Genomic DNA, 12,049 nt, shown 5'->3' on the forward strand with positions numbered 1-12,049 from the left:
ATAGACATCTTCTGTCATTTAATGACACTTCAAATTATATGGTATACTGAGATAGATGTGTGCTGTTACGTTTGTAGACTTATAATTTTTTGCATTACAGAAATAAATGAATTAATAAAAAATTAATTAATAAGTAACGACTTAGCAACTGCATAGCCACATTCTAGCAATCTAATGCAACAATGCCTTTGCAACCACATAGCAATGCCTTAGCAACCAACCACAACACACTTTGTGCCACTTACAGAATGTTAAAATATAGTTTTATATATTCATATTTTAAAGTTAAGCATAATTAGAATTCATACTAGCATATTGCATTCACTTTCTAGGCATGAAAATCATATTTTTAAAAGACCCAATTACATTGTTTTTAAGGATATTGAAAGTGAACCCTGCCATAATATTAGGTGTAATAGTTCAAAGTGTGACCATGTATTGATCCTAACCGTAACCCAGGATAGACGCTACCTACTGTATGCTGTTTGTTCAGGTCACTGGGCATCTGCCAATGAGATAACTGCTATTGATCCACCTGCCTGCTTTCAAATAGGTCCTTAGTCTGCGGCCTGTCTAAAACACAACTTGAAGGGGGAGATGGAGATAGCTCTGCAAAACTGTAACTAATATTCAAAATAAATTATAAAGGGAGTTGGTTAATTATAATTATTTTTTTAAATATTGCAATGGTAGTCCACAGTATGCAGCTTAAACTGAATTGCAAATTCCTTCTTTTTTATAGTAAAAGTTTATTTTAAAGAGAAATATCAATTTAAATTCAATAAAATAAAATAAATAAAATACTTTAATGCATTAAATTGTTCAAAAGTGATGGGAATGTTATTGATATTTATTCATGGGAATTTATTTATATTTAACATCTTTTAAACTTGAATGAATAATCAAACACAATGAATAATCAATTTGATAATTAGTTTGTTTTTCATAGATTACTTTTTTTTTTTTTTTTGCTAATTTATTCCTTGGTTTTTATCTGGCACCTTACTCAGAAACAAGATGTTTTCTATTTTTCTCACCTGTTAAACTATATTTAACAAACAATATATTATAGTCAGGAGTCAGCTGGTCTAATTGAGGTTAGTCTGGAAATAAAAGAAGGTGTTTAAGAATCTTGAAGAAACAAACGAACCACCTGACCTGACGCATGTTAGCACCCTGTCTTCACTGCCGCCCATTTACAGGTTAAAGCTTGACCTAATGACCCTCATTATCAGAAGGAGATTATACAAGGGAGGAAACTACTGGAGCTTAATGAACGAAAACCAGCACTGTTTATTACCCATGTCCCAGTGCTTCTGACAGAACGTTGCACAAGATTGAACAGATATGGTTTTATTTCACTGCAAGGGCAATTAATCTAAACAGCAGAGGTTTGTGTCACACACGCTGTCAAAATTATTATGCATTGAGGTTTGATGAAAAATGATGTCATCAGACTGACCCGGTTGTCCTGTCCAAGAGTCCATTTGTGTGTTCTTGAAGAAACAAGGACAAAAGTACAACCTTGTCCATGTGTTCGTGGGTGTTTGCCTGAAGCAAGAGGCTGAGAGATTGAGTGGTCGTGAAACATATCCAATTGAAATCCAATAGTGCCTCTAATAAAGTTAATTTTCCCTGACTGCTCAATCTGTGTCCTCTGTAGATGAACACAAAGCACCTTTATGCTGCTGTACTGGACACAGCTGAGCTGCTCTAACAGTTCAAAATGAAAATCCCACTTGATCGTCAAAGTTATTCGAGCCATTTCTGTTATACATCAGTATCCCCCAGGCCTAATGTAGCCTTTTTATGTTAGTGGCCCTCTGAATCCATTCAAGCATGCCCACAATAACAAACTCACTCTCCCGCCAACCTTCTACCTCAGAGACGTGTTGCCATGGTAACAGTGGGCCAGATTGAGTTATCAAAATAATTTTTCTGACCCATAGGTATTTTCATCGTCATACTTGGCTAAACACAGCAGCAGGAGTCTGCCATTAACATTGTTGCCCGCATTAAAAATGGTAAGTGCAAAGGACAAGCACGATCAGGCCTGAAAGAGCAGAGTTGCTGAAAAAAACACACAAAATAAAAAAAACACATGCAGCCTGAATCAGATCAAGCACGATTGAAATACTGCAAGGTTCTAGTCTGTGCTTATTATTTGGAACCCTTAAAAATGTTTTCGTATAGAAGCCTTTTAAAGGTTCCATCGAAAAGGTTCTACACATAGTAATGCAACATAAACTTTTAGGGGTTCCAAACATGAAACACAGACTACTACTAAAAGTTTGTGCATGATATATATATATATATATATATATATATATATATATATTAAGAAATGTGTATTTTTAATCAGCAAAGAACCATTGATCAAGGGTGACAGTAAAAACATTTGTTACAAAATTCTATTTCAAACAAATGCTGTTCTTTTGAACTTTGTATTCATAATAGAACCCTAAAAAAAAAAAAAGATACACAAATAGATATAACAAAACAAATACTTATTTTCAATTGTAGTATTTCACAATATTTAAGTTTTTACTGCATTTTTGGAGCTTTGGTGAGCATTAGAGACTTCTTTCAAAAACATTTCTTACAAATTTCCGAACTTTTGAATAGTTGTGTGCTTTATGGAATGTTTTATTTCCAAATTATTTTTTTGGATCAGCATTATTGTACCCAAAATCAGAATAAGAGCATATATAAAAACTATATCTCTATAATAGTAATAATAATAATAATAATAATAATAATAATAATAATAATAATAAAAATCAATGGATGAAGTGCATGTTTACTTTCTGGAAGCCAAGTTACCTGAACCAACACTGTAAATGGATTCCTAGACTGGGTAAAATCTTCAGTCACCTCTGAGATCCCAGATGCACACACTGCTTGTAAAAATAATAAAATATTAAAACATGCTGTGAATAAATGTTCTTGATTAGGAAGACTGATTAACTATTAATGGCGCAATAATAAAAATATTTAGTAAATTTCATTTCAAACTCATTAACAACAATAATAAAAAGCAGGCATTGTAAATCCACCTTTCAGAAGTTTATGAGGTGAGGGATACAGTACCAGATGGTTTCAGAACACAAACGCAGCTCACATTTTTATTGAAGCACTTATACACAAACTTGAGTGTTATTAGAGCTGTTAAAGGGTCTAAATCATACAGACAATGTTCCCTCTTGTTCTATCAGTTTAAATGCTGCAGTTTGTTTTTAGATTAGTTTATAAACCTAATAAATAATTGACCTCAAATAGGGAATTCATGAGCAATATCTGCTTTTATTCATATTATATCATGGATGGATTTATTTCTTACAAACATGAAACTTTTCACTTCTCAAGATGTGAATTGATGGACTGGAGTGATGTGTATATCTGGTGTTATTGTGTCAGTGGATTAGATTCTCATTCTGACGGCACCCATTCACTGCAGAGGATCCAATGGTGAGTAAGTGATGCAATGCTAAATGAAGAAACAAAGTCATTTACATCCTGGTTGGCCTGAGGGTACATTTTTAGGAAATAAATTTTTTTGGGTGAACCATTCCTTTAATTCTGCAGTAACCTGGAAAACTCATTATTTTTGTACAGTATAAAGATTGTAAACCATAATACAAACACAATCCACAAAATTATGACTGGGCAACTGTATGTACAAAATAAATAAATCTTTATTAATGATTTCCATTAATGATTATCCCTCATGCATCCCAAGCGGAAAGGGAACTTGTCCACTCGTGCACATAAATCAATTAGTATTACAACTCATTACAGCTTAGACAAACAAACAAACAAACAAAAAAATATTCACACTGAGGAAAATTAAGTCGAACACTTTAAATTCTCATCTGAAGATTTGACAGACTATCCACTGCTGTTTAAAAAAAAAATAAAAAAAAAAATAAAAAAAAAATAATATATATATATATATATATATATATATATATATATATATATATATATATATATATATATATATATATATATATATATATATATATATATATTTATGGGCCTGCTAATGTGTGTGTATGTGTAAAGATAATTTAGAGCTTTTTCTTCTCACAGGACAATACGTTTATGAAGGTTTAGGCATCTACACATACGGTATGTGATAGACCATCAACATGTAATGAAGACAGCTGTGTGCATTAGGTAGAACAGTAGCTGTGATTGATCAGTTCAAGTTTGAGAGAAAAAAGTGAAATGTATTGCACAGTTAGTTCCTCACAGAGGCTGAATTAGAAAACAAGTCTGATTTCAGTAGACATTTTTGTCCTAGACAGACAAAGACACACTCACACAGAAAACTTTAGCTACCCACAGTCCTGTCAACCTCTGCAAACATCCAACAAGCCTGCATCACATAATTAAATACATCCCAAAAGATTACATTTCTGTAATATATGTACCAGACGGACACCACACTAAGCCTAGTGCCCCTTGCGGATTCAGATAAGTGGAAGATCTCAACCACTGCAAAAGTGGAATCTGGACTCAAATGCGTGAGCATATTCCCTGCAGGTCTAGTCCAGAAGCAGTCGAGTCTGGAAGGGCTTCACAGACCGAACCAGAGAGAGGTGCTGGGCTGTTCTCAGTGCAAAGCTTTAACCAGTGTTCGTTGTGACTATTTCACAGGATTTACTTCTTCACCTGATGCAAGGAAGCAAAACAGAGATTTTGATTGAGAAGAGTTTTAAAACCTAGTGAGCTGCCTGCCTACTGCCTTCTAAAGCAGATAATTACACAGCCCACACAAAGAGTGGGTAAAATGCTGAATTTTTATTAATAAATCTATCATGGTTTTCACAAAAGTCTGAGTTTTCAACATGATAATAATAAGCACCAAATCAGCATATTAGAATGATTTCTGAAGGATCACGCGCCACTGAAGACTTGAGTAATAACCCTGAAAATTCAGCTTTGCCATCACAGGAGTAAATTATATTTTAAAATAGTTTAAAACATATATATATATATATATATATATTTAAAACTATTAAAAAAAGTTTTTTTTAAACTGCAATAATGTGTCACACTGTTTTCACCATTTTTTATCAAATAAATGCATAATTTGTAAGGATAAGAAACTTTTTTCAAAAAGTTAACGTATAACATTCAAAAGATCAACGAGGTCTGTACTGAGCATAATGTGATCCATCAAAACCAACCTCCATCCTCTGTTATGAAGCTTATACAGGAGGCTTCCTGGCTGGGAGAGGAGATCTACGTGGCGTCACAGCAGCCAGAAGCTCGTTCACAATCTCCTGCCGGATTTCATGAGCGATACTTTCTTTAATCTGCAGGAGGACGAATAACAAATGATGTTAGACTGCATAACTGGCCACAAAGAGCTCACTCAAATGGTGCAGTAACCACACATGTTCTCTCACCTCCTGTATAAGATGTTGCAAGTCACCATTCCCGCCACTTCTACTCCTCCATTCGGTGGGACTGCAGTCCTCCGTCGTCCTGCTCCCGTGACCATCCAGTGACATCTCATCCTCATCTCTGCTCAACTCCAAGGAAGCAGGCGTCATGTTCTGCTCCATCCTCTCTGGGGAAACGGGCCGAGGAACCTCCATTCCAGGCCTCGCAGGGACCGTGGGTGTGAGGTTGAGGGTTGCCCGGTAAAAGCTGCCTCGCTGCGGGGAAGGAGAGCAAGACTCAAGCGTTCGGTTGAATCTTCCAGGACTGGACGCCCTCGACGAGCGGCCTGACCTGGGTGAGGCAGCCTCATATCCCAGTTCAGACTGAAGGTACAACTGCTCCTTCAGGAGGTCCGTCACCTGTATATTCACATACAAGAATTTATAAATAATGAGAGGAAAAAGAGTACAACAAGGCATGCAGATGATATCAGATACAGGACCCTGTAACATGAGAATAACCCACTCACCGGCTCCATGGCCCGCAGTGCTGAAGAATTAGACAGGCTTTCCATGCTGTGACCTCTGTGCATTCCCTGTGAGACAAGCATCTCTTACTAAACATTAAGAAACATCAACATACACAACCGTTCAAAAGTTTGAGGTCTGTAAAATGTTTTAAAAAGAAGTCTCTTATGCTTCACAAGGCTGCGTTATTGGATCAAATTGTATTTTTAATAGTAATATTGTGAAATATTATTACAATTTAAAATATTTTTTTTCTATTCTAATATATGCTTAAATGTAATCCAGTCTTCAGTGTCAAACAATCCTCTAGAAATCTTTCTATTATGCTGATTTGCTGCTCAAGAAATAGTTCTGGTCAAGAAACTACAAACATTTTATTGTCAATGTTGAAAACAGATGTGCATCTTAATATATTTTTGTGAAAACCACGGTTCATTTGGTTTTCAGGATTCTTTGAATAACAGAAAAATTCTTTGTGACTTAATAATTGTCTTTATTTTTGATCAAATTTAATGCATTCTTGCTCAGCAAAAGTATTAATTTAATACACACACAAAAAAAAAATTGGCATTTACATTAAGACTAGTTTGTATTTGCAAACTTAAGAGGGTATAATAAAAATGAGAATGTTTTGTTCTAGTACTTTCTAACAGAAATATATTTTAGGTAACATATTAAGTAAATGCTATTAACAGCATAATTGATCATGTATTATATGGCAGATGCTATTTCATTCACTGACCGTGTGGTGGCGGTAGAGGCTGCTGTGCTGCGAGCTGCTGCGCATCTGTTCATTCAGGGAGAGCAGACAATCTTCCAACTGCAGCTCCAACTCCTGCAGCTCCTGCCTGACTGCCATCCGCAGTGCTTCAAGCTGTTCTGCCTCCCGCCTGCAACATCACAAACCCCAAATATAAGACGTAAAGGTTTAAGTTTCTAATAGCTTTTTTTCCAAAGTCTGGCAAACAGTCAGTAAACTTCACAAGTCAGCATTTGAGGTGGCAGCGATCACATAAATTTAAGGTTGATGGAGAAAACCAATATTTTAACATTGTGATCTGTCATTTGAGGAACTATGGTTTCCTCACCTCTCATCTAGACTGAGATGCTGGTAGACCATAGACTGCTGTCTCATGAGAGCCAGCTCCAGATCCATCATCTGAGTCCTGAAGACATTCAGACTCCTGCGTCGCATCTGGAGCTCCTGCAGCACAACGGCAAGTCAGCAGGGACAAGAATAATAGGGATACTCTTGCACAAGCTACACTGTATGAGCATCTCAGTTTCATAAGAGGTTTCTAATGATGCAACTCAGGGTTATGAAACCATGACGGCTTCATCTTTGGGAAATGATGTACCTCAAAAAGTGGTTGGACAGAGCACGGTGTGCTGATCCTGTCAATGGGTGTGTCCCCTCCATGCACGGATGAGCTCTGCCAACAAAAGCACAGATCAGTTATGGCATGAGTCATAGAGGAAAAGCATGTCTAAACTGAGTCCAGGATTATGCAGCATGATGACTCGGCTGATTATTTGCATTTTAGGTGGGATTCACAAGAAACCGGAACACACTTCCTTGTTCTACTTTATGCAGATATATTACTGTCTCTGTGCAAAACAAAACAGTTATTACAGGTCAGAGGCCACACACACACACACACATGTATGTGTGTGTGTGTGTGTGTGTACATGAGCCTAGCAACATTTCTTAAGTTCTTTCTCATCTCGATCTCTGTTATTTCACACTAGGCACTACTCTATGTTTCCTAATCACGGTTATGTGTAAATAACATAAAACAGTTCAGCCCATCCAAATAAATCTTCTGTGTAAGCAAATAACTTCACTAGCTAACCTATTTGTACTGTCAAATACTGCATGTCATTCCACCCGGCTTTAAACACAAACAATTACTACTAAGAGCATTTCAGTCACAGCCTCATTAATAATCATGTTTACCAAAGGTTAAAATTGTTTGGGGAGTCATAAAATCTCATTAGGTCATGTACTAAACAAGTTTAAAAATAATTTTGACAGTTTTTACCTGACCAAGGTTCTGCATTGTCCCACGAATGTCATGCAGGACCCTTCTGAGCTGCATCTCTGTGCTGCCCATCGCAGGGACAGGTGCAGGAGGCGTCTCAAAAGAGCAAGGGTACGAGGGAGATGGATAGTATGGATGACTGTAGGGGACACCAGGGTGATGAGGAGAACCGTTGTTGCCCAGTCTATAGAGGGCACTGTGGGATTGCGCGAGAGGGACGTGAGGTTGGTACGGGCTGCTGTGCATGTTCAATGAGGGGCTGCAGGGAGCTCCCTGAGGAATATTATAAGGTGAATGGAATGGGCTGAAAGGCACACTGTGAGGATAATGAGAATAATGCATATTGTGCGGGGGTGTAAATGGTGCCCCCTGTGGTGGAGTAAATGTATTGCTCTTAAGTGGTTGATGATAAGGTGAACTCCGCGATTGTGGGAAAGAAGTGTGGTGGGGAACTCCAGTAGGGTACAAGGAGGCCACTCCATGTTGGGCAGAGGAGAAGGAACCATGAGGAGGAGGAGGAGGGTGGGCCAGGCCCGTAAATTGACTAAGGTTTGGGACGCTATTTGTGCTCCAATTTGGCCCTTCACCCAAGGGCCTTTGGAGCCAGTCTGCAGGGACGCTATAAAGCGAGCTGGAAGAGCGAGTCAGATGCTGGGGTACATTGAGAAGATTTGGTGGCGTTCCCCAGTCCATCTTTGATTCACCTGCTGGAGCAGAGTTCAAAAGCTCAGAGCGGCCACCAGCATGATCTTCTTCGTCTTTTTCCATAATGGAATCCACTTCTTGGACACTGTGATTCTCCTCATCGTAGCGGTACGAGTATGAGGGTGGGGTACAGTGCTTGACCGAACCCTTTCCAAGTTGGATCCGCATGGAGGTGACCACTCGTGCTGGGCTGAGCGGTGAGGTTGGGAGGGAGCTGGATCTCCTTAAAGGATTCCTCTCCAAGCTTTCACTCAGCAAGTTCTTGTCCCTCACCCATACTCGTCCAGGATGTTCCTCATCCATAGAAGATGACCTCTGAGGGGCTGTTTGAGGGTCCATTTGTCTTCTTTGAGTTGAAGCGTGGCATTGCTCAAAATCCAAAGACGCTGGGAGATCTGAAGACTCTGGCCCAGAGGATGGATGTAAATCCAGAGAGGATTCTAGATCGATGCCTAAACCAGGCTGGCATATGTTGCCTTCATGTTGGACATCCAAGTTGGAATCTGTTGCAGGATCTAGCAATCTACTCGAATCCACTTCTGTAGAGTCTGTGGTGGGTTCTTGGACTGTAGTGAAATTGGACTCAACTATGGAAGCCCTATCATAGTCAGGAGAAAGTAGCGGACCATTGGGGCTAATGTTGTCAGAGTTTGGATTGGGAATCTGGAGGCTGGTGATCTCACGGTTTGTTCCACTAAACGTGCCTCTCTTGGACTGAGGATGGGCTTCCTCACCCTGCAATCTCTCAAAGTTGGGGAACTCCAATGCTATGGGTGTGCGGACTTCTCCTGCATGCGATGTCACTGTGGTTTCGCTGTCACAGCTGTCTGAGCTTTCTTGCACCTAATAAAAGTTCAAGAGAGAAGTTTCACTTCCATTATCTACTGAAGGACTGGTTCTTAGAAACACTCATACTTTGGTAGAAACATTGATAGACACTTTGTATTTTACCACTTTGAACCCAGCTATTTATTTTTGTCCTCATTTATGTTTTGTAAATTCCCCTAAGAACACATGCCACCATTTTAAGTTCTAGTGCACCTTAGTTCATCATTAAAAAAATGTTTCAATTTAGAGGGCTTTTCAGATGTACCAAATGCTGAATTTGTCCACTACTTACTGTATATTCATATTCCTATAGAACTTAAAGTCAATATTCTCACTTTCATTTTTTTGTTTTACCATTAGCGTCGAATACCAATATTCAGAAAACCAGACTTTATTAGATTTCAATTAATAATATGGTTATTTTTCATGTAACAACATTTTACAAAATAGTTATATAAATATTATTATTAATAATAATTAAATAAAAAACACTAAATTCAAAATAATAATGACAATCTTCATAATATTGTGTGTGTGTGTGTGTATATTATATATATATATATATTTTAAGCTAAATAAAAAAATAAAACATTTGTTGGGTTCATAGAGGATGACAATCTTTGCATTCATAGGCTGTAGAGAGTCCAGATGGTTATGCCCACACTCACGTACCTTCAGGTGATTACCCAAAGCGTCTGTGGATGGGTCTTCTGCAAACCCGCTGCTGTCAGACTGCTGGCTGGTAGTCCTCAAAAACCTCTCTGTAGGGAGACACAAAACGAGCGATTTCTCAAAATTCAGACCAGCTTTTATAATTCATGCTCATAAATTTTAAGGCTTAGATCTCATCATTTAGGTTGAGTGTGGCGAATACAGTAAATTACTGCCACCTTTTTTTTCTGTTTTCCATGACGTATTCTGTAACATACCTAAATAAATATTTCAATTCAAGTAAAGCTTTGGCAACACACTTTTGCTTATCAAGGAACATAATTATGACCCAAATATTTTATGTTGTAATCTACATGATGACACAAATGCTGTTTGATAAAGAGCTGGAACATTCTTCTACATATCTGAATAGTGAACATCTACTGATTTGTACCACATGAGGGCAGACTTTATCTAAAACAGATCCTAAAGTCCCCTTCAGCTCTTTAGGGCTGGGCGATAAGGCAACATGCTAAAACACATCACAGTTACGTCAATTGTTTAAATTAAACACGTCTTCCTCTGTGTTCTTAGAAAAAGTGGGTGTTTCTCTTTTGGGAAAGACAACAGAGTCTGATCACACGGTCATTGCATTCTCAAGAGGAATAAGTATGATATTCCCAGCAATCCAAATCTCACAGATGTTGTAAACAACCCTATAGCAAATCTAAGTGGAAAACCTGTTACTAAGAAGTCTCTTTTACATGATATTTGTTTGAATGCTTCAAAATTGCATATAGCCTTTGGCATGAATACAAATTCAGTTTCCTGGTAGCTCGACTGATAACCGCAGTCAGTCCACTCTCACCGTTGCCAGGTTGAGACATGCCACCAGGACCAGGAAGAGCTTCATCCTCATTGCTCTGCAACTGCAAAGAAACAAACCATTAACATTTTGACTGATCACAACACAGCAGCATAAAATCACACTTGAACATTACAAACTCAAATTATGCAGCTCATGATCCATTGTTAGAAAATATGGTATGACAAGAGGCCAGCATATAAAATGACCTGGTAAAAGTACTGGGTGGTCGGACAAACACACCCCAAACTCACACTATGGGTCAAGCCAGAGTTACTTTATCATGCCGTGTTAGGATGCTCAAACAAACAGAGCTATAAGAGACAATGGTACAGAGACAACACGTAACAAGTGGTTTATTTGTAATGGTCTTAGCTGTCTTTTTATAGGGATAACTCACCCAAAAACGTAAAGTTGTCATCATTTACTCACCCTTATGTTGGTCCAAACCTATATGACTGCAGAGCACTAAAAATACATACATTTCCAAGAACACTGGAGGCCACCGACATTAATTATATGCACAAAAAAAACAAAAACAAAACCGACATTTATCAAAATATCATCTTTAATGCTCCAAAGAAGAAAGCAGTCATACAGGTTTGGAACAACATGAGGGTGAGTAAAACTTTATACACCTGAAAGCATGCAATGTTTCCTGATGAAAAAAAGAAATCCTATATATATAAAAAAATACTACTATTAAATCAGTAGTAAATAAGTAACACCAATATTAATTGCACGTTGATATAAAAAATTCCGTTTATTATTACTATTACTGTTTTCTAATATTACATTTCAATTAATATTTTGACTATTTAGTACTTAATATAATATCATATTTTTACTGAAACAGTCGAACCTCATCCCAAATCAGACTGAATTGAGTGCAGGAGTCATTGAATCATGCACAGAATAAGGTCTAATGATTCACTTGCTCAACTAAACGATAGAATATAATATCATACTAAAAATGAGTAAAGAACTTTTTAAAAGCGGTGTTAAAATAGCAGGAAAATTTTTAAAATGTCAAAAAT

The 12,049-nt window shown here is 37.5% G+C and overlaps 1 protein-coding gene across 3 annotated transcripts in view; it reads right to left on the reverse strand.

Annotated features, from left to right (window-relative positions):
• Positions 1–4,093: 4,093 nt before the first annotated feature.
• LOC128020127 (protein ITPRID2) overlaps positions 4,094–12,049 on the reverse strand; it is a 34,130-nt gene continuing 26,174 nt past the window's right edge. For all 3 annotated transcript variants that reach the window (XM_052606755.1, XM_052606756.1, XM_052606757.1), the window contains 10 exons: positions 11,016–11,076; positions 10,169–10,257; positions 7,964–9,511; positions 7,280–7,354; positions 7,010–7,125; positions 6,664–6,811; positions 5,924–5,989; positions 5,418–5,813; positions 5,196–5,324; positions 4,094–4,677 (listed from right to left, as the gene is read on the reverse strand). In XM_052606755.1, the coding sequence (XP_052462715.1) occupies positions 5,217–5,324; positions 5,418–5,813; positions 5,924–5,989; positions 6,664–6,811; positions 7,010–7,125; positions 7,280–7,354; positions 7,964–9,511; positions 10,169–10,257; positions 11,016–11,076 (2,607 nt within the window). In that variant the 3' untranslated portion in view covers positions 4,094–4,677; positions 5,196–5,216. The remainder of the gene's footprint in view (positions 4,678–5,195; positions 5,325–5,417; positions 5,814–5,923; positions 5,990–6,663; positions 6,812–7,009; positions 7,126–7,279; positions 7,355–7,963; positions 9,512–10,168; positions 10,258–11,015; positions 11,077–12,049) is intronic.

Source organism: Carassius gibelio, chromosome A9 (assembly GCF_023724105.1).
Source record: "Carassius gibelio isolate Cgi1373 ecotype wild population from Czech Republic chromosome A9, carGib1.2-hapl.c, whole genome shotgun sequence".
In the NCBI taxonomy this organism is placed as follows: Eukaryota; Metazoa; Chordata; class Actinopteri; order Cypriniformes; family Cyprinidae; genus Carassius; species Carassius gibelio.